The sequence below is a fragment of the Neohortaea acidophila genome, assembly GCF_010093505.1.
Source record: "Neohortaea acidophila strain CBS 113389 unplaced genomic scaffold BDY17scaffold_10, whole genome shotgun sequence".
Lineage (NCBI taxonomy): Eukaryota > Fungi > Ascomycota > Dothideomycetes > Mycosphaerellales > Teratosphaeriaceae > Neohortaea > Neohortaea acidophila.
The window spans coordinates 221965-243559 of record NW_022985519.1 but is presented as its reverse complement, the minus strand read 5'-3'; the positions used below and the strand labels follow the sequence as shown (position 1 = coordinate 243559).

The 21595-nt window shown below is 57.2% G+C and overlaps 12 protein-coding genes across 12 annotated transcripts; 7 read left to right on the top strand and 5 right to left on the bottom strand.

Annotated features, from left to right (window-relative positions):
* Window positions 1-182: 182 nt before the first annotated feature.
* Window positions 183-506, bottom strand: BDY17DRAFT_234819 (uncharacterized protein; the record flags this gene model as incomplete). The annotated part of the gene is made up of 1 exon (XM_033730278.1): window positions 183-506. A coding segment is annotated over one exon (324 nt), but the record flags the coding sequence as incomplete, so codon positions are not given.
* A 221-nt stretch (window positions 507-727) lies between these two features.
* On the top strand, window positions 728-1459 carry BDY17DRAFT_28677 (uncharacterized protein). Its single transcript, XM_033732132.1, has 4 exons — window positions 728-946; window positions 1000-1034; window positions 1091-1172; window positions 1229-1459. The coding sequence occupies exons 1-4, from the start codon at window positions 869-871 to the stop codon at window positions 1250-1252; spliced, it is 219 nt and encodes a 72-aa protein (XP_033586500.1). The 5' UTR covers window positions 728-868; the 3' UTR covers window positions 1253-1459.
* A 2609-nt stretch (window positions 1460-4068) lies between these two features.
* On the bottom strand, window positions 4069-5739 carry BDY17DRAFT_227565 (kinase-like domain-containing protein; the record flags this gene model as incomplete). Its single annotated transcript, XM_033730165.1, has 3 exons — window positions 4069-4209; window positions 4309-4791; window positions 5407-5739. Coding segments are annotated over 3 exons (957 nt in total), but the record flags the coding sequence as incomplete, so codon positions are not given.
* Window positions 5740-8456: 2717 nt separating this feature from the next.
* BDY17DRAFT_256642 (putative cell cycle control protein cwf18) lies at window positions 8457-9113 on the bottom strand (the record flags this gene model as incomplete). Its single annotated transcript, XM_033731615.1, has 1 exon — window positions 8457-9113. One exon carries the CDS (start codon window positions 9111-9113, stop codon window positions 8457-8459), a length of 657 nt encoding a protein of 218 aa, XP_033586498.1.
* A 1719-nt stretch (window positions 9114-10832) lies between these two features.
* BDY17DRAFT_312850 (uncharacterized protein) lies at window positions 10833-11918 on the top strand (the record flags this gene model as incomplete). The annotated part of the gene is made up of 1 exon (XM_033735665.1): window positions 10833-11918. One exon carries the CDS (start codon window positions 10833-10835, stop codon window positions 11916-11918), a length of 1086 nt encoding a protein of 361 aa, XP_033586497.1.
* Window positions 11919-12165: 247 nt separating this feature from the next.
* On the top strand, window positions 12166-13077 carry BDY17DRAFT_326928 (uncharacterized protein; the record flags this gene model as incomplete). Its single annotated transcript, XM_033737593.1, has 2 exons — window positions 12166-12567; window positions 12643-13077. The coding sequence occupies 2 exons, from the start codon at window positions 12166-12168 to the stop codon at window positions 13075-13077; spliced, it is 837 nt and encodes a 278-aa protein (XP_033586496.1).
* A 165-nt stretch (window positions 13078-13242) lies between these two features.
* BDY17DRAFT_302929 (Pex19 protein) lies at window positions 13243-14541 on the bottom strand. Its single transcript, XM_033734478.1, has 2 exons — window positions 13441-14541; window positions 13243-13382 (listed from the first exon to the last, which is right to left on the bottom strand). The coding sequence occupies exons 1-2, from the start codon at window positions 14065-14067 to the stop codon at window positions 13284-13286; spliced, it is 726 nt and encodes a 241-aa protein (XP_033586495.1). The 5' UTR covers window positions 14068-14541; the 3' UTR covers window positions 13243-13283.
* A 115-nt stretch (window positions 14542-14656) lies between these two features.
* BDY17DRAFT_302924 (ubiquitin-conjugating enzyme/RWD-like protein) lies at window positions 14657-15825 on the top strand. Its single transcript, XM_033734477.1, has 4 exons — window positions 14657-14938; window positions 14994-15154; window positions 15222-15245; window positions 15308-15825. Exons 1-4 carry the CDS (start codon window positions 14904-14906, stop codon window positions 15559-15561), a joined length of 474 nt encoding a protein of 157 aa, XP_033586494.1. The 5' UTR covers window positions 14657-14903; the 3' UTR covers window positions 15562-15825.
* A 12-nt stretch (window positions 15826-15837) lies between these two features.
* BDY17DRAFT_28530 (ABC1 family protein-like protein) lies at window positions 15838-17857 on the top strand. Its single transcript, XM_033732109.1, has one exon. It carries the CDS (start codon window positions 16023-16025, stop codon window positions 17835-17837), a length of 1815 nt encoding a protein of 604 aa, XP_033586493.1. The 5' UTR covers window positions 15838-16022; the 3' UTR covers window positions 17838-17857.
* A 20-nt stretch (window positions 17858-17877) lies between these two features.
* BDY17DRAFT_255698 (alpha-2-glucosyltransferase Alg10) lies at window positions 17878-19668 on the bottom strand (the record flags this gene model as incomplete). Its single annotated transcript, XM_033731549.1, has 3 exons — window positions 17878-18842; window positions 18903-19527; window positions 19591-19668. 3 exons carry the CDS (start codon window positions 19666-19668, stop codon window positions 17878-17880), a joined length of 1668 nt encoding a protein of 555 aa, XP_033586492.1.
* A 257-nt stretch (window positions 19669-19925) lies between these two features.
* BDY17DRAFT_318542 (uncharacterized protein) lies at window positions 19926-20792 on the top strand (the record flags this gene model as incomplete). The annotated part of the gene is made up of 3 exons (XM_033736200.1): window positions 19926-20039; window positions 20091-20603; window positions 20640-20792. The coding sequence occupies 3 exons, from the start codon at window positions 19926-19928 to the stop codon at window positions 20790-20792; spliced, it is 780 nt and encodes a 259-aa protein (XP_033586491.1).
* Window positions 20793-20981: 189 nt separating this feature from the next.
* Window positions 20982-21575, top strand: BDY17DRAFT_326922 (uncharacterized protein; the record flags this gene model as incomplete). Its single annotated transcript, XM_033737592.1, has 1 exon — window positions 20982-21575. One exon carries the CDS (start codon window positions 20982-20984, stop codon window positions 21573-21575), a length of 594 nt encoding a protein of 197 aa, XP_033586490.1.
* Between the last annotated feature and the right edge of the window lie 20 nt (window positions 21576-21595).

Below are 21595 nucleotides of genomic sequence, written 5' to 3'. Positions count from 1 at the left end.
AACCCCCCAACCTACCCCTCAACTCCATCCTCTCCCGCCGCCGCAGCAGCAGCCCTCTTCCGCTTCTTCCTCCTCTTTCTCTCCTTCAACTCACTCCCCTTCACCCCTCCCACCCCCGCAATACTCTCCAACGCCTCCACCGCCTCCCCACCCCCCCTCCCCACATCATCAAACCCATCCATCTTCCGCTTCTCCTTCATATACCGCTCCTTCCACATCTGCTCCAGCACGCGGCCCAGCATGCGCTCATCCTTGCGCAACACCCACTTGAAGTCGTCGACTTTGATCTTCTGCCGCCGGCTGTAGGAGGCGCTGAGGGCCGCCGCGTGGCACGTTTCGATCACGAAGTCGGTGAGGATTTCGTCGAGCGCGCTGATTGTGGTGGGCAGCGAGGTTTGGCTTGCGGGGGTGCGCGTGTGGTCGCCGAAGGCGTAGAGGAAGTCGGAGAGGTCGGAGGTGCTGAAGACTTGGCCTTTGTTGCGCACCCGGGCCCGCGGTTCTGTCATGGTTGGGTAAGGTTGGTGTTGGGAGAGTGCCGATTTGGCTGGTAGTGTTGGAGGGTGTCAACACTTCATTCGGCTGGCGTAGTCGCAGTGAGCGAACGGTAGTTGGTAAGTGTGTGTGAATGTATAGCAGGCGCAAGTTCACTTCAGGCTCGTGAAAGAATGCTGACTGAGCATCCCCGTCCCAGCAGTTTTGCACACCAGATCACCGCTTGGCACTCAACCTCACCCCAAAGACCACATATGCACATCAACGACTGCTGAGACTTCAGACAAGCCTCCCAGCTTTTAATCACCCTTGAAACTACAAGTTCTTTTCATCTGAAGCACCTCGCCATTCACCACCCCAAAGTCCCACGATCGCGATGTTCGGCATCCTCAAATTCCAGACCTTCCTCCTCGTCGTCCTCCTCTTCATCTGCTCCTGCACCTATCTCCACGGCGTGAGTCTCTTCTAACCCCCATTAAGCATCCAACAAATCTAATCTCAGGACAGGTCTTCCCCGCATGGCTCGATCGAAACAAGTCAGGGTGAGGAATCCCGCCTAAACATTCCCCTTAATGCATCATCTAACCACCCCATCCAGCCCTCTCGGCACATTCTGGCGAGCAGCGAGGATAGGCGAGCGTCTTAGTCCCTACGTGAGCTTGTGCTGCATAGCCATGGCCGTAAGTCCAGATTCGCCCTTGAATGTGGTTCTGCAATGTACTGATGACCTTTGTAGGTCAGCTTGATAATGGGGCAGTAATGCCAACGCCAATTCAGAGATGCGATCAAGCGAAGGCGTTGGGAGTCTTGAGGCGATCTAGTCGCAAACACAGCTGGGCGCTGATCTACCGCCTTCGAGAGTCGGCACATTATGTGAGCGGGGTTCTTCCAAACGTCTTCTCGCAAGGGGAAGCACCGGGGGATCAGTAGTGGACCGCGACCGTTTCGAATTGCTCAGGAGACACAAAGTTGAGTCCGCTGGAGGTGGATGGGAAGACCCAGGCGCCTGCCATGACGTGCCCGCGGAGCGAAACAGGGATAGGAGTATTCAACGCGAGGTGTACGGCTACGACCGCTCACAGCCCACGACAAACAGACAAGGAGAAATAGGAGCAGCGCACTGCCAAAAAGCAAAAGATAAGAATACCAGCCAAGCCCTCCATATACGAGAGCCATGCTACCTGTCCTGTCTGCCTGCCAGCCTCTTCTTTCCCCGTTCCGTACAACGCGTACATACATCCATACATACATCGCAAACCCCACGACCAACCCCATCAACAAACCAGCATCACCAACCAGTATGTACCCGACGCGTCTCGCCCTCGCACCGTGAAACCCTGTGCAGCGCGCTTCCATCCATCCGTATTCTTTCGAAGCCCTGCCGAAATGATGTAATTTTTGGGTCTCAAAGGCCCGCCCTCAATCCCATTTCATCCCTGTCTCTGATCCTCGCAGTCTCCAGTTCCGTATCCGTCGGACATCCACATGGAAGAAAAGTAAAAAGAACCGTACCCGGGTCCAAATGTTCCAACTTAAAGCACAAGTCGGAAAAGAAGCAAGAAAAAAGGGAGTCTCGCGCCGGGTGTATATGCGCCGCCATGCCAGGCCGTGAGAAAACGCGCGCGGTCCCGAAAGAAGAAAGAGTCTATCAGTACAGCCGGAGGGGAGTAAGGCCGGGAAGAATGATGAAAAGTACACGCGAAAAGGCGCGGGGAGGATGGGTATCTCGTCGGTGGTGTGGCGTGGAGTAATAAGCGGCCGTTTCTCTTTCTTTGACAAGCAAGGCTTCACTCATCGTTCGTCTTTTGCGTCGCCGTCGTCCGCAAGAAGTCCGACCTTCTTCATAGTATTGCTACTCCCACTCCGACTCGTCTTCTTCTTCCCCATTTGCGAAGCGGGCCGGTCGCGCGGGGAGGAGGGAGAGTCGACATCGTCATCAGCAGCAAGAGCAGCGGCCGCCGCAGCCGCCGCAACAGCCTTCGAAGCAGAAGACTTCCGACGCGACATGACCAAGCCCCCATCACTATCGGAGGAATCGTCATAGTCGTCTTCGGACCCGGACTCTTCGACAGCCTCGGTGGGGAATCTGTCTTCGAGGCTGGCGCCCGCGGCAAACGCAGCCGCGTTGGCATCGTCGGGATTCACGGTGTCGCCGGAGGACATGAGGTCTGACTTCTCGGTGTGCTGCTTGTCTTCTTCCGGCGCGGCGGCAGCCACGGAGCCCATGGACGAGGACTCGGAGATGACGGACGGGATGGAAGGGTTAGACATCGAGGCCGAGACCGCCGAGCCGAGGTCTGACGTGCTGGATGTCATACCCGGCGGCAGGTGCGCGTGGCCCGTGGGACTCGTTTCGAGCGAGGAGTCGGCGGGAGTGGCGATGTCGAGGTGCGAGATGGAGTCGGAGCGTGGCTGCTGCATGCGTCTGGAGCGTTGGTCGTCGGGACTCGGAGGGCAGGTGCGGTCGACGAAGGGGCTGAGCGTCGTGCTCTCCTGGCCGGCTTCAGCTTCGGCTTCGCCTTCGCGGATGAGCTTGCGGATGTGCTCGTCCTCTGCGCGCTGCCACTCTTCGACCGTGGAGCCGGTGACTGGGGGCATCGGTTTGGTGTTGGCGACAGGACTGCGGGTGAGGTTGCTGTTTTGAAGGGCGAGCCGTGCGAGCGAGGATACGGATGCGACGGATGCGGCAGAGCTTCTTCGGGAGAGGGAAACGCTGTCGTACGGGTGAAGTCGATCATAGGATGGAGAGCTGATGGAAGAAGGCGGACGCGATGCGGTTGGACTATTCCGAAGACTCGAGGCGGCAGACGCCGCTGCTGATTCATCTAAGGCGCCGGGTGAAAGCACATGGCCGGTGGCAGTCGCATGACTTGCTGCTAGACTGGGCTCGGCGTGCGTGGTGTCGAGTGGAGGTAGGGAGCCTCTATCGCTGGACGAGGCTCTACTCCTCGACGAGCGAGAGGCGCTCTTTTCCCGCACCGTGCGGAGGATGCGTCGTGCCCACTGGCGAGAGCTGCTTGAGGATGAGTCGAGTGACGTCGGCGTTTCGGGAATACTCGGCGATCGCGAGATTCCGATCTCCTCCCGGCGGCTCATCTGGTGGTACTCGGAAGGCGTAACGGTGCGCATCGACTCGGATGGCGCGGTGCTGTGATTGAAGGATGCTGAATGCGGGTTCTCCGAAGACGGCTCGCTGCCAGAAGTTGATTCTGTCATGGTGCGCGAAACCTTCCAGAGCGTGTCGCGGGCGTCTTGGTCAGGGGCCACACCAACGCCGCCCACAAACGGTCGCTCGATTGTCATGGGAAGCGGTTCTTCTTTGCCAGCCGCAGCAGACAGGTCGTCTTGGCTGGGGTGAGTGCTGGCGGTTGTAGAGGTGGAGGGTGACTCCTCGGTCACGCCGCCAATGATCGATTGCGTCCGGCCTCTCGTGGGTGGTCGCGAGCCGAACCCGAGCCTCTCACCCACTTTCTTGATCCCAGACCGCACACGATCCAGGAATTGCAGAGGCACGACAGCAGCGTTGACATCCTCCTTTGAGACCTCAATCTTCTTCCCGAGACTCTGTCGGGAAGAGTCCGTCTCCTCGAGCCATTTAACTTTGTCATGAATGTCCGCGACCACCCAAGGATGATGTCGTACTTCCTCTAGCGTAATTCGTTTCCGCGGATCCTTGACGAGCATGCGTTTCAAGAGATCGTACAAGTCGTCGCTAATCTCTTCGTACGTCAATTCGAGGTCGTTTCGGCGGCCAGAAGTGACCGGCGCATACGCGCGGGCCTTCGAACTAGGACGAGATCTGGACGTTCCTTCCACGGGTTGCAATCGTTTGCGGGGGATGTAGATCTCTTCCTCTGCAATCTGCCGCATCACGACGTATTCGCTATCCACGAAAGGCGTGCGGGCGAACAGCATACAGAAGAGGGTGACGCCAAGTGCCCAGACGTCGATTGCCTTGGTGATGGGAGGCGCGTCTTCAACGACCTCTGTGATGCAGAGTTCAGGAGCGTAGAAAGCGGGCGTTCCGACCGTCTTCGCCAACTCCTTCGCGCCATCATCCAAATCCTGCGTTTCATGCTCACTGACTCCTTCGCTCACCTCACCTTCTCCCATAGGCCGCCCAAGGTATGAGACGCCGAAATCGGAGATCTTGACCCGACCTTCTTTAGTGGAGAGTAGGTTGGGTGGCTTGATGTCGCGGTGAATGATGCCTTGGTAGTGCAAGTACTGCAGGCCCAGGAGGGTGTCTCGAAAAGCGACGCGCGTCTGTTGATGAGACATGGTCGGGACATACTCCAACTCATCGTTCATGTCATCATCCAGAAAGTCGGCCGCCCATTGCGCTAGATTTTCTGAGCCGGTCTTGCCCGTTGACCCGTTTGTCGTGGGGTGGTCGGTGGGCAGGGCTGTCAAGTCCCCAGAAGCGTAGGGGCTTGGCGCATACGCCCCGTACATGGTGCCTTCCAGGTCTGCGCATTCCACTGGGGACGAAGATCTTGGTGTCGGCGTTTGTACCTCACCCGAAATCCATTGATATTTGGCGGGTGCATCGGTTGACGTTGCGGCATCGCCAGCGGGTGGCGGCAAGGGTAATGCGGTCCGTGACGGTCGTCGCGCAGCTTCCATTTGAAGATATCGGCTGCTGAAAGACTCGGACGAGATTCGTGACAGCTTATCGTCATCGGAAATCTCGCTCTCGTCATCTCCCACCAGCTCCATACTCCAAGCTTCGGGAGCGTCACGACGAACGCGACGAAAGGTGCGCACTTTGCGCTGCCGCTGCTTGGTCAAACGCCGCTGTGCTTCGACCAGAAGCGCTGCATCCTCGGCTACGAGTCGGGGGTCTTGATCGCCGCTCTTTTCTCGTTCGTAGCGTCGCGCCTCAACCATGGCAACCTCCTTCGACCCCTTGACCCGCCACTCAATCTGTCCGCGTTCCACCCATTCAAGCACAATGTACACTTTCTTTCGTGAGGGATCGTCAATGACTTCGAGCAGGGCGGTTACGTGGGGATGGCGGACTTGTTTCAGGATGGCAACTTCCTTCTTGACTTTGTCCTCGGTGGTCCCGAGCTTGCCCAGCTTGCGTCGCTTGGAATAACGCTCAACAATCTTGATGGCGACATATCTCCCTTCGGGACTCTGGAGGTCGCGGCCTAGTTTGACCTTGCCATGCGTTCCACGCCCGAGTTCGTCGATGATTTCGTAATGATTGATGAGTTTGCGCCCGGAGATGGGATCGACGTCGACGTCGGCAACATGCGTCTCTTTCGGCGGGACTCTTTGGGTGAAGTGGAGGAAGGGGCTCGCGTATGTGCCAGTAGTTTCAGAGGACTCCCAATCGGGGGTGAGAGGGAGGGGCTTGATGAAGAGACCGGCACCAGGAGTAACAGGTGCCGAGCCGACGGCGCCTGTTCGAAGGTTGTTTTGATGAAGTGAAGCGAGGGCAGATGTAAAGGTAAAGATCTGGCCGGGCTGGGTAGTGCGCTGCCTCTGGAAAGTCGATGATCGCGGGACGGGGTATCTCTGCGATTGCAGCGCCGAGTATGCTTGATTTGGGAACTCGGGGCGCGGCTGAGATGAGGCAAAAGAAGCAATGGGTGCCCGGGGAACAACGGTCGCATCGCTGTCGATACTCCGTATGCTGATGTCCGACTGGGTGGTGACAGCGGGTGGCCGCAGGAGCTTGGTCGGGTCTGATATCTGGGCAAGGCCGGCGGAGCTCGGATCGGAGGTGGGAGCGGGAGGCAACGGGGAGTGGTCGTTCTTCAAGACGGGATGTCGTTCCAACTCCGTTGCAGCGGGGAAGCTGGTGAAGTAGCCGCCATCTCCTCCTGCTCCGCCTCGCGGCGTTGTAACCTCGTCGGCGACAGGTGGTGGGCCCTCGGCGGTGGGTGTGCTGTCGGCATCTCTTTGCAAATCTGCTATTGAGGTGCGAGGGGTGTCCTCGGCCGCATCGTGATTGACATGGCTATCGGTTGACATGGCCTGTGCGGCCGCGGCGGCCAGCAAGGATGCGGGGTGCAGCGCGAGTGGAGGGTGTTGGGGGGCGTCGTGGTAGCCAGCTTTGCAACTGGTTGGTGTGCGGTGCGACAGGACATCGGAGCGTCGTGCAGCGAGACGGCTAATTGGAAGCTGTCATCGTGACGAGATGGCCTCCAAGGCGTATATGGGGATAGTGTTGGTCGCGGGACTCGAGGAGGGGCGCGGAGGTGGGTGGCGGCGGGGTGTAGGTAGGAGGGCGGGCGTCTACGGTATCATGATGAGGTGTTTCGCACGAGACAAATGAGCGGGCGGATGCAATGATCAGGTGGGAGAGAGATTGAGCAGGGCGAGATAGAGAATGTGGAGACCGGGACGGAGTAGAGGCCGGGCGAGGTGGGTGCGGTCTGGGATGATGGATGGATGGATGGGTGGGTGAATGAATGATAGCATGGTGGGTGCGGAGCCTAATTCGGCGGGCGTCAATGGCCAACCGCCGGCGCCGGCGCGCGCCCGGCTTTTCTCAACCATTTCGGGAATTGGGAGGGATGCGAGACGGCGCGTGGTTGGGCGGCATGCCCCAAACCGGCATCCCGATCCTCTCACTTGCATGCATCCGTCTTGCATGAGGTGGCCCTTCATTCATTCATCTCATCTCATGCGAGTGAGAAGTGCATGTCATAGAAACGTTCATCGTGTCATCGAGATCGTTGGTGCATGCCCCGGCGCAGCCTCTCGTTGGCTCTTGCATGCATGGGTCGACACGACTACATGGCCAAAAGTCTTGGGGGGGTTATCACTTGGCTCGACTCTACTCGGCTTCACTTGACTTGAGTATCACCAGCCAATCTCATCCTCGCGAGCGCCCTGCAGCCGAGCATCTCATCAAACTGACGGCTGCACATGATGTGTAACGTTATCAGCTGATCCCCCGTCTCAAGCAAAGGGTGAGCGCCGACACCTCACCACCTCCCCCCATCACTTCAGCCGATCGTCTCAGCCTGGCCCGTGCTTTCGTTTGGGAAACCGCCAGGCTACTGCACCTCGCTCTTTACGCAATGCTCATGCGTCAGGCTAGCCGGGCTACTGTGCTGGTGATAGGTCTGGGCGGAACGGCGCACGCTCATCCTCCCCGTCTAATTAATGAATACTGTCAACACTGTGCGCTCAACGGGATCGGCACCCTTCTCCACCTACCACATCACCCTTCATGCCACGGGGATTGGTGAGATGCCTGATAAAAGTACCTAGTAACGTTACATCTTGGCGACTCTCGGCATTCGCAGCATGAACAAGTGCTGTGCCATCAATTTTGACATATGAGGTCGCTGATCCGCAGGGGACAAGCAGGTACAATTGCGTAACGTTATGTCACAGCCTGGGTGCGATTCCCTACGCCTGCGTGGCTGCAGCATATGCATCTGCTAGATGGGTGGGGTTCATTATGGTACAGAGTCGGCCAACACCTCCTGTGATGATCGAGTACTTTACTGCTGTACTCTGAAACCCACGCGCTTGGACGCGGCTGAAAGTTGACGGCGTTGCTTGCTTGCTGCATATGCTTGCACACATATCACAGCTGCCCGCGGACACCTGCATACGAGCTCTTAGCCCGACCCTGCTGCCGCCCCTTTGCGTGTCGCACAAACTATGCCGACGCCGGGGAAGGTGCATCGCTCCCCCGCGAACCCTTGGCGGCCTTGCGGCCTCGAGGCCGACGCCGATCTCCTTCTCGTGTGGTGTGCCACCATCGTAACGTGGCCTGGCCCGGCCATCAGATTCTCGTGCCTGCGGCGTCAACCTTCAGAGCTGAGCATGCACTGTCCATTTCGGGGTGTGACAGCATAGGCGCTGCAGTAGGTGGAATGCTCAGACTGCCGCCGGTCATCTTCCCCCCGACGCCACAGACACTTCGTGGGCCATTCCTGATTGCGAGGGATGTAACGCTTCGGAGAGATCCTGCAGTAATCAGAGTACCTCCCTCACGTCTCCTCCAAAAGCGCCTCGTCCTCTTCCCTCTCTCTCCGCGCTTCCTCCGCATCCTCACGCTCCCGCACGTGTGTCGCCTCGACCAGCGTCGCCCCTTCTATGCCCGCAGCCTCCGCGTCCCCACTCCCACTTCCATTCACACTCGCGCCCCTGGCTTGTGCAGCACTCCGCTGATTTGAGATCCTCTCCCTCACCATCTTCGCAATCGCATTATCCGTCCGCACATTCAGAATCTCCAACTTGCGGTCCAAATCTCGCTTGAGGTCCCAATTGGGCTTCTTCGGCTGTAGCTTGAACAAATCAAGCGGCTTGTCTGCCTTCTCCTCCTCTTCCGCTTGCCGTTTGGTCTCGGCTGCTAGTGCTGCAGCTTGCTTTTCAAGCGTGTTCTTCCCCTCCGACGGCGCAGCCTCGAAGCCTAGCTTTGCTCCTTTCGTTTCGATGTCGTAATTCCTGCCGGACAGATACTTGTTCGTGGACGGGGCTATCTGCTGTGGCTCTTCGTCCTGTGCGGCGGACTGTTGATTTGCATCCGTGGGTCCGGAGTCCTCTTCCTGCGCCTCCTCTGGTTGCTTGCGCTTGAGTGATTTGAGCTGTGCTAGACGCGCTTTTCTGTCTTGTGCAGCGGCGCTAAGCGCTTGTACGGAGGCCATGTTGCTTGCTGGCCTAGAGGTGAGGTGCCGGAGCTGTTCAGACGAGTTGTTCAGTCCATCGATTGGCGTAGCGACACGTAGCAATGTTGGAAAGCGTGAAGCTCGAGTTTACATGCTGAAGGGCAATTTTCGATCGCCAGCTGAGTCAGCACTTTTGCTCCAAGTTCATGTCCAACGTTCTCACGTCTGATCGTTCGCATCGCAACCCGATTTCGCTCTCCTTACACCCACATTCCTTGAGCTTGCCCTCAATGCTCGCCTATGCAGTCATGGACGGCTGCGTTGCGCCTGCCAGCGTATAGGTGTGCCGCTTCGCGACTAAGCCGTTCTTCAGCATTACCGGCTCCAGGATGGCAGCTTGCGCGAGCGGCGCGGAGGAGCTACGGCGCGGCCTTGCAACAATCGCGGGCAGATGAGCAGCCTACGTTGCCCGTCGTGCCCGTGTCCTACGAACGAAGTCCTGTGCGTGTACCTCTGGTGAGGTCTACAGAAGATGGCGCTGCAATTTGGGTGGAGCAGCCGCCAGTTCAGAAGAACGAAGGCTCTGAAAAGCCCAAGAAGCGGAGACGCTACAGAAACCGTACATGGACTCCGAGTCCCGAAAAGATTAAGGAGAGTTTAGCGGAAGGCAAGAGACGGGGATTTTACACAAGATTAAGAATTGAAAGCCGGCGAAGACAGAAAGCGAGGGGCAGCAATAGATTGGAGCAGAACGGGTCTTCAAGAGAGAGCGAGACACCGAGACAGACGCGTGAGTTGCGTCCCGGCAAGACATCGAGGCCGGACCTGCGACCGAAGCACTTCATCAACCCTCAAGAATATAAGCGCCTCTTCAGGCCATTGGCGAGAATTGAAAATTATGATACTGTGTGGTCGTCGGGGAAATTTGCCCGGCGAAGACGAAAACACGACTCTTCAAACCACCGGCCTTTAGCTGCCGCCAGTCGAAGATTGCCCGCATGGGCCTTCTGGCAACGACAGATCGCAAAGGTTGATCTCAATTACAGAAGGATCGCCCGGGAAGATGTTGCTGAGGCGAGGATTGTCACAGACCCGCGAGCACCTGCATGGGTGGACGACATTCTCGATCAGCTGGATCATGGGCGGACACTACTGGACGTCGACGCCCTCGTTGACATTTCTCTCGATGACAGTCCGGTGGAGCTAGGCGGGTTGTATGTCTGGGCGCAGGCGGCGCTCTGGTTGCTGGCATACGATCCCAGGAACGTGATAGCCTTTCTGGATGCCACTCACGTCCGTCCATACGTACCAGCGGTCTATGTGCAAGAAGTCTTCCAATGCCTGGCCGGCTTTTGGTGGCACGGTAACCAAGACGATCGTCTAGAAAAGATGGGGCACCTGACCAGCATCTTCTGCACTCTTGCCGATCGTGACAGTGACGGGCCGTTGCGATTGATCCATCCTTGTGTCCGTTGGCTTATGAAAGAAGGTACACATGAGCAGATCATGGGCATGTACCAGGCGATCGAGCGACATCAGGTCACGCTGCACTGGAACACCCATCTTCACTTCGCCACTCATTTCGCCAAACACGATCTTTTCGAAGAAGCGTACGGAGCACTCCAAACCGCGCGAACCTGTGACGCCGATGTCAACAGTCGCGCATTCTTGTCCAATTGTGCAACTTTGCTTCGCAAATCCAGCGCCCGGCCTGATGGACTGCGGGTATGTTTGCGCCTGGTCTCGGAGCTGGTCGACATGGGCATGAAGCCCAACATCCAGATCTGCAACATCATCATGCTGAACGCTATTGAAGCCGGCGATCGAAGTACGGCGCTTTCGGTGTATCGTTCGCTGGTGCAGAGGGAACTAAAGCCCGACGAATTCACCTTTGCGATATTGCTGAAGGCGTGCAAGATGAACATTGACGATGCGGAACTTCTCAATCAGATCATTCGCGATGCGATTGAGAGCGTGAACCTGCGGAAGGCGGAGGTGGTCGCGTTCGAGATTCTGTACTGTCTGATCCTACACCATACCAAGCACAACCGCAGGACGGCGTTGGCCACGGTGACCGACGCCTGCGCCCAACTCTTCGACCTTCAGCCCCTGGAGAAGCTCGGCCTGCCCATTCCCAAGCGACAGCAGCAGCAGTCCGACAGAATCATGCCGCTCTGGCCACCCGCCGCAAATCTTCTGATCACCATGAGCATTGAGCACGTCCTCTCGTCCCAATCGGACGTGGAAGCCGTCGCAGCACTGTATGTGCGCTGGCGCGAGCTCGTCGACGCAGGCGACCCCTGTTTATCCCACCTAGCGACTGATGACTACACCGCCAACATCTTCCTGATGGCATTTATCAAGCACTCCAACGGACTTCTGCACGCCTCGCGCGTCATTCGCGACATGCAACGGCCCCTTCCCCCTTCCGCCAGAGTAACACAATGCAAGCCCACAGTGCAATCCTGGTCCATCTTCCTGCACGGCTTCACGCGCCACGGCAAACCCAAGCTGGCCGAGCAGATCCTCGCGTACATGCGCGGGCAAGGCATCGAGCCCAACCACGTCACCTGGTCTACGCTTCTGACGGGGTACGCGCGTGCGCAGGACGAGGAGGGCGTGCTGGAGGGACTGCGACAGGTGCATGAGAGTGGGTTTGTGTGGGAGGAGTGGATGGAGGGGGCGACGAAGAGTTTGAAGCAGAAGGCGAGGGTGGAGGAGGAGTTGCAGAAGGCGAAGCTGGTGAAGCGGTTGAATTTCATGGAGGAGTTGAAGAGGGAGTTGGAGGGGCGGTTGAGTGCTGCGGCGGATGTTGCTCAGGAGGATTCATATCGTTCTTCCTAGCATCTATGCCCTTCATAGAGATACTTGACATATCTTTACCACATTGTGTATTTCTAATGCCTGAGGCATGCAGCATCACCACGCTAGTCCATCCGCTTCCCGGCTCAAGCTCCCGAAGGCTAACGCGTGCCAAACCCGCGCGCGCGTCATTCCCATCACACCTCAAAGCCCAACCCACCACACCATCTTCCATCTCCCATCCTTCATCCCACCCTCATTGCTACCGCCTAGAGGGGGAAACACCAGAATGCTTGCAACCACTACCTTCTTCCCTCCATCCACAGCCGCAAATCTCTCCCACACAGCCTACCTGCCCAAAACGCCGTCCCCGCTCTCGCCACGCAGCGCAAACATCTATGGCCGCTCCCACTTCGCCGCTTTCCCTTCGATGTCAGATCTCAACGCCTCGGCCTCCTCTTCGCCGAAAATACTCGCAATAGAGCAGGGGGAGAATGTGGTGGAGCCAGTTATGGCGAAGAGTGCAGGTGGAGCAGCAGCGGCGAAGACATCCGTTCCGTTCTCGCAACGCGCTGTGAAGCGCGCGCCGAGCCCGAGGGCGGATGAGTTGAAGGAGAGACGGAGGAGTTTGTTTCTCAAGAAGGTGCAGGAAGGGAGGGAGGAGAGGAGGTTCGAGGGGAGGGGAGAGGATGTGAGTTTTTTGCTGTGCTTGGTTTCTTTTCGCGTTCGTTTGTGGAATGGAGTCGTTAACGTGATGAGTCTTTAGATTATGCGACTGGATTTCGTGCAAAGGCGGAAACAATGGGAGGCGCAGCTGGCGCGCGAAGCGCCTACTTTCTCGCCTTTTGAGTTGATGGACGATATTGCGGAGGAAGTGGATGAGTCGTGGTTTGAGTTGCCGAACTCGAGTGATGTGATGCACATGTCGGCACCTTCGACACAGCAGCAGGCGGCGCCACTTGTGGAACAAGAAGCGGAAGAGGTTCTGCGACGCGAGCATGAAGAACTGGAGGCTTTGCTGTCGTACATGCCGGAGGAGCAGAAACAGGGGGTGATGGATGAAGGCCGATCGGAGCATTTGTACAGCGATGATGACGACTACGATGCGCTCTTCTCCGAACTGATGGAGCAAGATGCGAGTGGAGAGATGTCGGGCCTGACGGCGGTGCACGAACAAGGCGAGGCGATGGACATGTCGTGAACGGAGAGCAGAACGTGATACTGAGGCACTCCATGGGTTGACGACTTTGGACTTAGCGTAGGCGTTAAAGGCGTAGACGAGTGGCATGGGAGGCAACGGATTGCTCAAGAGTCGCTCAGCAAGAGGCTCCAAGGATAGCCATCATGAATGAAATTTGATCAACGTATGCGCGTTTCTTGCATCACCCTCTCTATGCGTTGACAACGTTATTGAGTCGGACAGCCGGCATCGAGATCGCCCAAGGCTTCCTGTGCAGCGCTCATATCCCCCACGAGATCCGGTGGCGGTGATCCTGCCGCTTGCATCTGCGAACAGCGACGTTAGCATGGCGAGACAATATAAAGATCTCAAGTAGCAACCAACCTTCTGCATCCTCTCGACAATATACTCCCGATCCTCCTCGTTGTCATCACTATATCCCTTCCTCTCAAACCGCGCGACAATCTCCTCGACCAACTGCTGCTGTTCGCGATACCGCGCAAGATCCTCCCCCTTCGTGCCCGCCGCATTCTTCTCCATCCACGCGGGGAACTTATCATGCAGCTCCTTCATCGGCTCATACAAAATCTCCTTGTTCGTCAGCTGTGTCATCATATTCAGCAGCATGGAATTGAAGTCCTCCTCGCCACCCTCGTCTAGCCCACCCTCGCCGCCGCCCAGGCTCTTCAGCATCTCCATCAGCATCTCCTCCTCGCTCTTCGCCGCCGTCGCGGACGTCGAGGCCGCGGTGTCGGATTGCTGCATGCGCTCCATCGTCTTGCGGATGCTGTCTTGGAAGCGGTCTTCTTTTTTGCTAGTCCCTGTCCCTGCCACCCCTCTGCTACTCCCACTCTCCGCCTCTTTGGGCATGCTTTCGCTCGCGCGCTTTACGTGCTCCGCTGCCTGCGCGTCCGTCCCTGCTGCGCCGGCGTTCATGAGCTCCGCCATCATCGCTTCAAACTGCTTTTGCATTTCCGGGTTCTCGCCGAGTTCGGAGATGAGGTTCGACATGCCGGCTTGCAGCTGCGCGGCGAAGTCTTCTTCGCTTGCTGCCGGCGCTGCATCTTCGAGTGCGACTTCGGGGGCGGATTTGGTGGTTGTTGCGGTGGCGGGGTTGGGGGGTGCTGCTGCGGGTCTGCCGGGGCCTGAGGCGGTGGGCTTAGGGGAGGAGGGGAGGATTGGTTTGGGGTTGAATTCGTCGAGGACATCTGAGGGGTTTGTTAGCCAGTGGGATTGTTGGAGGGAAGGGACAGAAGGGAGGAGGTGGTACCGTCGAGATCGCTCAAGTCGTCCTCCTCGGGATCGGGAGCAGTCTCTATTATCTGTTCCGGCTTGTCGGCCATCTTGTGTGATTGAGGAGATCTATGTCATCAGTCGCTGAGGGCGAATAGTATGGGTGACATGAATGAGTATAGCGCAAATCGTGGAAGAATGTGAGGGGTGAAGTGAGGCTGGCCGGAGAGCACAACAGCATGTGGGATCCCGAGGCATGCGAGGCATTAGCCTTTACCGGAAACCGACTTTACCTGTTCTTATCGATTAGTTAACCCTAAGCGAAAGCGCGCGCATAGTGCACCGCGAACCTTCGTCCACGCCACGCCTAGAATCTTTGAGACACGTCAGAATCCGAGGGCGAGGCGCCGTAACTTTTGTGCCACCGAGTTCACTTTCATACATTCACTTGCCACACTTTGTACTACCCTTCCTTCCGTCACTCTTTGGTGATTGTGCATACCACCCTCTCTCCGACATCCCCGCCTCCGCAGAGCCCTGCTTTTCTTTCACTTGGCTGCAAGCACTCGTGAAACGCCAAACCTCCACCAACTGCAGAGTCTGCGTCGCCCAACATGTCCCTCACGCAGACTCGGCTTCAAGAAGAGCGGTAAGGCAGTCTCCGCCTAGAGACGAAGCATGGAACACCACTGACACCCACACAGCAAAGCGTGGCGCAAAGATCATCCCTTCGGCTTTGTCGCGCGCCCAGTGAAGACGGCCAACGGCGGGCTCGATCTCAAGAAATGGGAGTGTGCGGTGCCGGGCAAGGAGAACACCATCTGGGCGGGCGGGTTGTTCAAACTGGAAGTCACGTTTCCTGACGGTATGTCCTGCATGGGGAAAGTGCACACCTGCTGTGATGGATTGAAGAGCTGACATGATGATTGCAGAATACCCGACCAAGCCTCCCAAATGTGAGTCCCACTCCCTTCAATCCACACACCTCCACGTCCTGTCGCTGACTGGTGCATCACAGGCAAATTCGTCCCTCCCCTCTTCCACCCCAACGTCTACCCCTCCGGCACCGTCTGCCTCAGCATCCTTAACGAAGACGAAGGCTGGAAGCCCGCCATCACCGTCAAAGAGATCCTCATCGGCATTCAGTTCCTGCTGAACGAAGTCAACCCGGAATCGCCGGCGCAGGCGGACGCATACAATCTGTACAAGAAGGATCGCCCGGCGTACGAGAAGAAGATTCGGCAGGTGGTCAAGGAGAATCAGGCGCCGTGATTGCATGGATTAAGAGGAGAACAAGAGGCTAGGGAGATGGGGAGGATGGAGAGTGCTTGAACTTAGCGTTGGCGTTGCCGGCGTGCATGCATGATGGAGGCCTGCTTTCGATGGGTTGGAACGGCTTTGCTTCCTCTAGCCAGTTCGGAGACATTCACCGTCTCTCCAGTAAATGACCCCTTCAGATCTGTGATGCGCTTCTCGACCATTGCCATTTCTTTATTACTCAACTCATATCCTTCCATTTATGGAATCTCCAATGGCGTCGCTCCGGCCCGCGGAAGCAAGTGCTAGCTCCGAGTGAATTTGTTGTAGAACGATGATGACATGGCAACTTTTCCGCACAACACATCTTCGCGTCCCTCTCACACCCACCGCTTCTCGTCCTCATGCCTTGCTAACCACTCGCCAATTTTTGCGCGCGTAGCTCCTCAGCGCTCCCTCGAATTATACAGCATGCAATGCGACCTCTAATTTCCCCATGGGCGGCAACCTCCCTCACCACCGCCTTCCGATCTCCCGCCCGTCCTCTCGCCCGGACATGGACCTGTACCCAATGTCTGCGCACTCAACCTGCAATCGCAAGCAAAAGCACCTTTTCTAGAACACAGCAACAGGCCTACGAGCAAGCGAGACTTTTCCGGCAGCGCATCTTCTCCCGCCGCCATCGCAAGACTGCCATCACCGCTGCCGTGCTCTTCGTAACAGCATGCGCAGGTCTAGCTTTCAGCGAGCGCATTCGCTACCTTTATATTGCGGCGGAGAGGAGCGGGCGCGTGGGTGCCGTGCTCGCGCTGAGCGTCAATGATTACCGCGTGGTGCTGAAGAAGAGCGAGGATCCTAATTACGATGAGCTGTTGAAGGCGTGTCACAAGCGGTGTGCGGAGAGGACATTGGAGGCGATGAAGAAGAACGGCAGCATCTTTATCAAACTCGGCCAGCATTTGACGAGTCTGAACTACCTGCTGCCAGAGGAGTGGTGCGACACCTTCATCCCTTTGCAAAACGCATGCCCCGTAACCGGCTTCTCCAAAATGGACGAAATGATCCGCAAAGACACCGGCCACTCGCTCGACGACCTCTTCGCCGACTTCCAGCGCGAGCCCATAGGCGCCGCAAGCCTCGCGCAAGTCCACCTCGCCACCATCAAAGAGACCGGCGACCGCGTAGCCGTCAAACTCCAGCACCCGAGCCTCGACGACTGGTCGCAGCTCGACCTCGCCCTCACCCGCTTCACCTTCAACACCCTCAAGCGCTTCTTCCCCGAATACGACCTCACGTGGCTCAGCGACGAAATGCAAGTGTCCCTGCCGAAAGAACTCGACTTCCGCGAAGAGGCGCGCAACGCCGTGCGCGCAAAGGAGTATTTCGCCCGCAGCGTGCCCAACTCCCCGCTCGTCATCCCCGACGTCCTCTGGGCCCGCCGCCGCATCGTCGTAATGGAGTACATCACCGGCCACCGGGTCGACGACCTCGCCTTCCTAGACGCAAATGGCATCGACCGCGACGAAGTCGCCGCCGCGCTCGCGCGCATCTTCAACGAGATGATTTTCGGCTCCGGCGCACCTTTGCACTGCGATCCGCACGCCGGCAATCTCGCCATCCGCCTCAACAACTCCAAACGCCGGCCCCGCAATTTTGACATTGTTCTCTACGACCACGGCCTGTACCGCGACATCCCCACGAAGCTGCGCAGGAGCTACGCGCATCTCTGGCTAGCCGTCATCGACGTCGACGAGGCAAAGATGCGGCACTACGCGTACGAAGTAGCGGGGATAGGCGACGATGAGTTCCCCATTTTCGCCGCGGCCATTACAGGGCGGGACTTCGACGTCGTGCGCTCCGACGTCTCCACGCCGCGCAACAAGCAGGAGAAAAAGAACATCTCCGACGCGCTGGGGTCCGGCGAACTCCTCGAGCAGCTCGTGCAGCTGCTAGGCAAAGTGCCGCGCATCATCCTCCTGATCCTCAAAACGAACGACTTGACGCGGAGCCTAGACGAGGGTTTGGAGACGCGGCAAGGCCCCGTGCGCAGCTTCATGATCCTCGCGCGCTTCGCGGCCCGCGCGGTGTTTGAGGAGAGCGTCGAGGGGATTCGGGGGAGTTTGCTGTGGCCGCCGAATTTGTGGTCGTATGGGCTTGCGTTTGCCGCGTATGCGAAGATTGCGGTCAAGTTGCGGGTGTATGAGGTTTATCTTAGTGCTAGGCGGAGACTGGGGTTGCGGAAAGGGGGGGAGGGCGAGGGGGGAATGGAGGCGTTGCAGGAGATGATGTGAGGGTGCATGTTGTATTTTGAGCGGATTCCTAAAGCGACGACTACCACATGAACCTCTGTATCTTGCCCGGCTCTTGCGGCCAGGCGAACCCCCAGTTGAGGAAAATGTAGCACGTCGCGGCATTGACGACGAGGAACCACGCCGTCTCGAGGTAGAGCCGGTAATCCAGACGATTACGCGTTTTGGCGCTTGAATTGGGTCCTTCAGTTGCGGTGTACTGTTGTAGTGGAACGTGCATACGCCAGAAAATCCAGGGCAGGATGAGGTAGCGCGGTTCGACGAGGGGCGCGGTGATGAGCTGGAGGGTGGTTGTGGCGAGCCAGACGAGGACGAAGGAGATGTTGGCGGATGTTTGGCCGGTCGGGATGAGATGGCGGTCTGGTTGGTAGGATTGTTTTTGTGGTGGTTTGGTTTTTGATGAGGTTGGTTGTGCGGACGGTGTATCGAATGGCCTGGCGCCAAGTGCTTGCATAGTTGCCCAGCCGCAGACGACGTAGATGGGAGTGACTGCGTACTTCACCCACCAGCGCCGGGTTAGCAGCCGGAAGACGTAGAAGGTGTAATGTCGATTATCCGCCAATAAGAAAGGGTGGACGATAGTATTGAAGCGAACAACAAGGCAGGCTAGGCTGACGGAGGCAAGCATGAGCCAAAATCGAGGTACCAGGTGTCGGCGTTTGAAGACGAGCATGGATTCCAGTGGGGCGAATTGGGATATCTTTGCCACGATCCCGAGGGGAAGCGTGGAGAGATAGGGTAAGAGGATGGGCCAGGAGAAGAAGGTGAAGTAGGGCCAGATGTAGAGCATTTGCGGGAGGTGGAGGGTGGCGACGTGGTTGGATTTGTCGCCGAGTACGACGCCGCCGTTCCAGATGATAAAGGCTGCAAAGGCGGCGATGATGGCCAGATAGTGGACCAGGGCGAGCAGAACGTTGACGAGCCGTCGAGGCTGAGTGGCAAGTCTGATCAAACACACTGCGAGAGAAATCACGGTTTTGAAGTAGTCTGGGTAGACGCAGTCAGTAAGATACTTTTGGTGTGAGGCGAGGAGTGCAGCCAACCAACCTTCGAGCCAAGCATCTCGCACGGAAGGGTCGTAAACGACATTCATCCTCCAACTTGTCCTTAGCACACTGATGAAGCTGTCGCCGAAGCCATCGGCTCGTTTGTACATTGAGTTTCGAGCGACATCAGGACCTTGATCGAGTAGACGGACAAGAGACAAGCCAGCGGGAAAGAGAGCCACCCAAAAGATGTTGGTCTGGCGGAAGAGGAGGCTGGCAAGGCCGAGGAGGATCAACATAGGATATTTCCACCATGTCAATTGCTGGTCGGCAGAAAGAAAGGCGGAATAGAACACAAGGACGGAGAGAGTCGACGGGACGTCCGTATAGTAAAGAGCGGAGAAGAAAAAGAGTGGGGGCATCAGAGCGATATTGACGGCGTTGTGGGTCTTTGCCCATGGCTCTCGTCTGCCACGCTGCCTCTGCGTGTAGGAAAGGATGACGATGCCGGGGATAATGAGTAAACAGACCAGACCCAGGGCCCGGAGTGTCCTCAAGGAGCTGTCGGCGGGAGAGACGGCGTAGGAGAGTAGATAGAGGCCGGGAGGTGTGGTAATTTTGGGGTCCCACACCCTCAATCGGCCCGCCAGGTAATGTCTCACTTGACCGACATGGAACACCTCGTCCTAGATTGTGAAAATTAGTAGACAGTTCGTATTGAGAAGAGGCAGGGGGACCAGGCTGCGCACGAGGTAGGGATCGGGAAGTTTACGCGAAACCTGTTCCCACCAGCCCGCCAACAGGATGGCTGCTGGAACGAGAGCCATTGTCGAGAGGACATCCAACGGGGATGTGTTTGAATCAAGGAACTGCCATGGTCGACTCGAGATGAGGCGAAGAGGGAGGAGGTGAGGTTGAAAGGACAGCAATAAATGGCAACAAGCTTTGCCCCACCAGCCAATGGCTTGCCGCGACGCGCGACTTCGCGTGGACTCGAAATATCAAAGGACGACTTCTGGCAACTGAACATTGATTCATCTTATTACAGCGCAGCTGCTGCTGAGGCAATGCACAACGATTCCCAATGGCCCTACTCCTCCCTCCTGGCCTCACCCCGGCCGAAGTGGGCTTTCTCTGCGAAATGGAACTCGTCACGGTAATCCCACGCCAAAGACTGGACGAATTACAACTTCTGGGAGTGGGTTGGCCATTATAACCCAGATCCAAACCTATGCTGATGAAATGCAAGGGCCCAACACAACCATTGAATCCTCCATTTCCAACTCCGCTTCCCCTCTGGCTTGCCCTGCTCCTTAAGCGGCAGAAACGAGCCAATATCTCTCCACCTCCCTGGCTCAGCGTAGAATGTCTAACCAGCATCCTCGACTTCGAAACCGACGTTCGCACAGCAGAAGTCTTATCACCTCCGCCCAAACTTCCACGACCCACTGGCGTGGCCTTAGAAGACGAGCCCTATCTGTCCCACGAATCTTCAGAACTCTCTCCTCCTTTTCTCCCAGAATCCTCGACCAGCCAAGCGCAAAGCGATGCTCTGCCATACCACTGGCTGGAACTGGGCCATCTCCTCCTCACCCACGCGGCCGATGACTTTGACGATGCGAATGCCATTCGCAGGCTGCTGAGGGATCTCCAGGAAGTGCGGATGAGTAAGTTGCGCAAAGGCTTTCGAGTCCTCGGCCCTGGTGCTGGGGTCAAGATGAATGGGGTTGGCGGCATGGAAGTTGCAGAGATTCGAGGGTTTGTGAGTGGGGTCGTGGACGGCTTGAGGTGAGTGCAGTTGCTATCTGGAATGTCGGCAGGAACTAATATGATGTGCAGGAGGATCAACCGCCCCAACGAAGAAAACCAGAAGGAGCGCGAAGCTAATGAAAGAGAGAATGGCTTTGGCGGCGACGACTACCAAGATGACGAAGATGACATGCAGTTATGAGGCAGGCTTCTCCCACACTTGTCAGTGTACGCTTCCTATATCGTGGATGTTCGGCCGGAACGACAACACAACACACTCTCCATTCCCTCCCTCGCCGATATCACCAACTCAAGCCATCGTAACTCTTCATACACCACCACAGCACCGACATATCCACATCTCAATATCAACAATCACTCTATCACAAGCATGGATCCCACCAACGTCGCACAACCCGAGGCACCCACCTGGAAATTGGTCATCATTCGCTCCCTCAAACTCATCATACTCGGCAGCGTGGTGATGCACCTGCATCCACACACCGGCACACAACCCGAAACGCCCGGCTTGGGAACATGGGAGATTCTTTACCTCCTCAAAGTTAGCCTCATCACCACTACAATGATCTTCTTGGCGGTATATGTACGACGAGTCGCCTCCGCCTATCGCCAACTCATCATCGATGAGCTCCAGCGTGGCGATGAGCTTCAACCCTCGCCAGCCCTGCAGCCATCAACCCCACCTGTTCCCCTCGCGGACATACAGTATGGCGATGCGTCTCATTCCTGGGCAATCCCGCCGCAATCAACCCTATCTACCATCCCCGAGGAGACACATCACAGCGATGAGGCTGGATCCTCGGCAACCGCGGAACAATCAACCCCATCCGAGCCCCGCCAGGCCGATCGTTCAGACTCCATAGTCGACAACGACCCGGAGAACACGAACGACCGGGAGCCAACGCCATCCACTGACGAATCTGAGGTTATCGAATATCAACCAAGGCATGAACCGCACATTTGAAGCGGATGAAAATTTCCATT

What these genes read in the sequence shown, in the direction of transcription:
- BDY17DRAFT_28677 (XM_033732132.1), top strand. Translation starts at nt 869, where the DNA reads ATGTTCGGCATCCTCAAATTCCAGACCTTCCTCCTCGTCGTCCTCCTC. An exon ending in CCTGCACCTATCTCCACGGC is followed by an intron (nt 947 to 999) that starts GTGAGTCTCTTC and finishes ATCTCAGGACAG; the next exon opens with GTCTTCCCCGCATGGCTCGA. An exon ending in TGTGCTGCATAGCCATGGCC is followed by an intron (nt 1,173 to 1,228) that starts GTAAGTCCAGAT and finishes TGACCTTTGTAG; the next exon opens with GTCAGCTTGATAATGGGGCA.
- BDY17DRAFT_302924 (XM_033734477.1), top strand. Translation starts at nt 14,904, where the DNA reads ATGTCCCTCACGCAGACTCGGCTTCAAGAAGAGCG. An exon ending in ACTCGGCTTCAAGAAGAGCG is followed by an intron (nt 14,939 to 14,993) that starts GTAAGGCAGTCT and finishes ACACCCACACAG; the next exon opens with CAAAGCGTGGCGCAAAGATC. An exon ending in CCCGACCAAGCCTCCCAAAT is followed by an intron (nt 15,246 to 15,307) that starts GTGAGTCCCACT and finishes GGTGCATCACAG; the next exon opens with GCAAATTCGTCCCTCCCCTC.
- BDY17DRAFT_302929 (XM_033734478.1), bottom strand. Translation starts at nt 14,067, where the DNA reads ATGTCGAACCTCATCTCCGAACTCGGCGAGAACCCGGAAATGCAAAAG. An exon ending in TTGTCGAGAGGATGCAGAAG is followed by an intron (nt 13,383 to 13,440) that starts GTTGGTTGCTAC and finishes CGCTGTTCGCAG; the next exon opens with ATGCAAGCGGCAGGATCACC.
- BDY17DRAFT_28530 (XM_033732109.1), top strand. Translation starts at nt 16,023, where the DNA reads ATGCGACCTCTAATTTCCCCATGGGCGGCAACCTCCCTCACCACCGCC.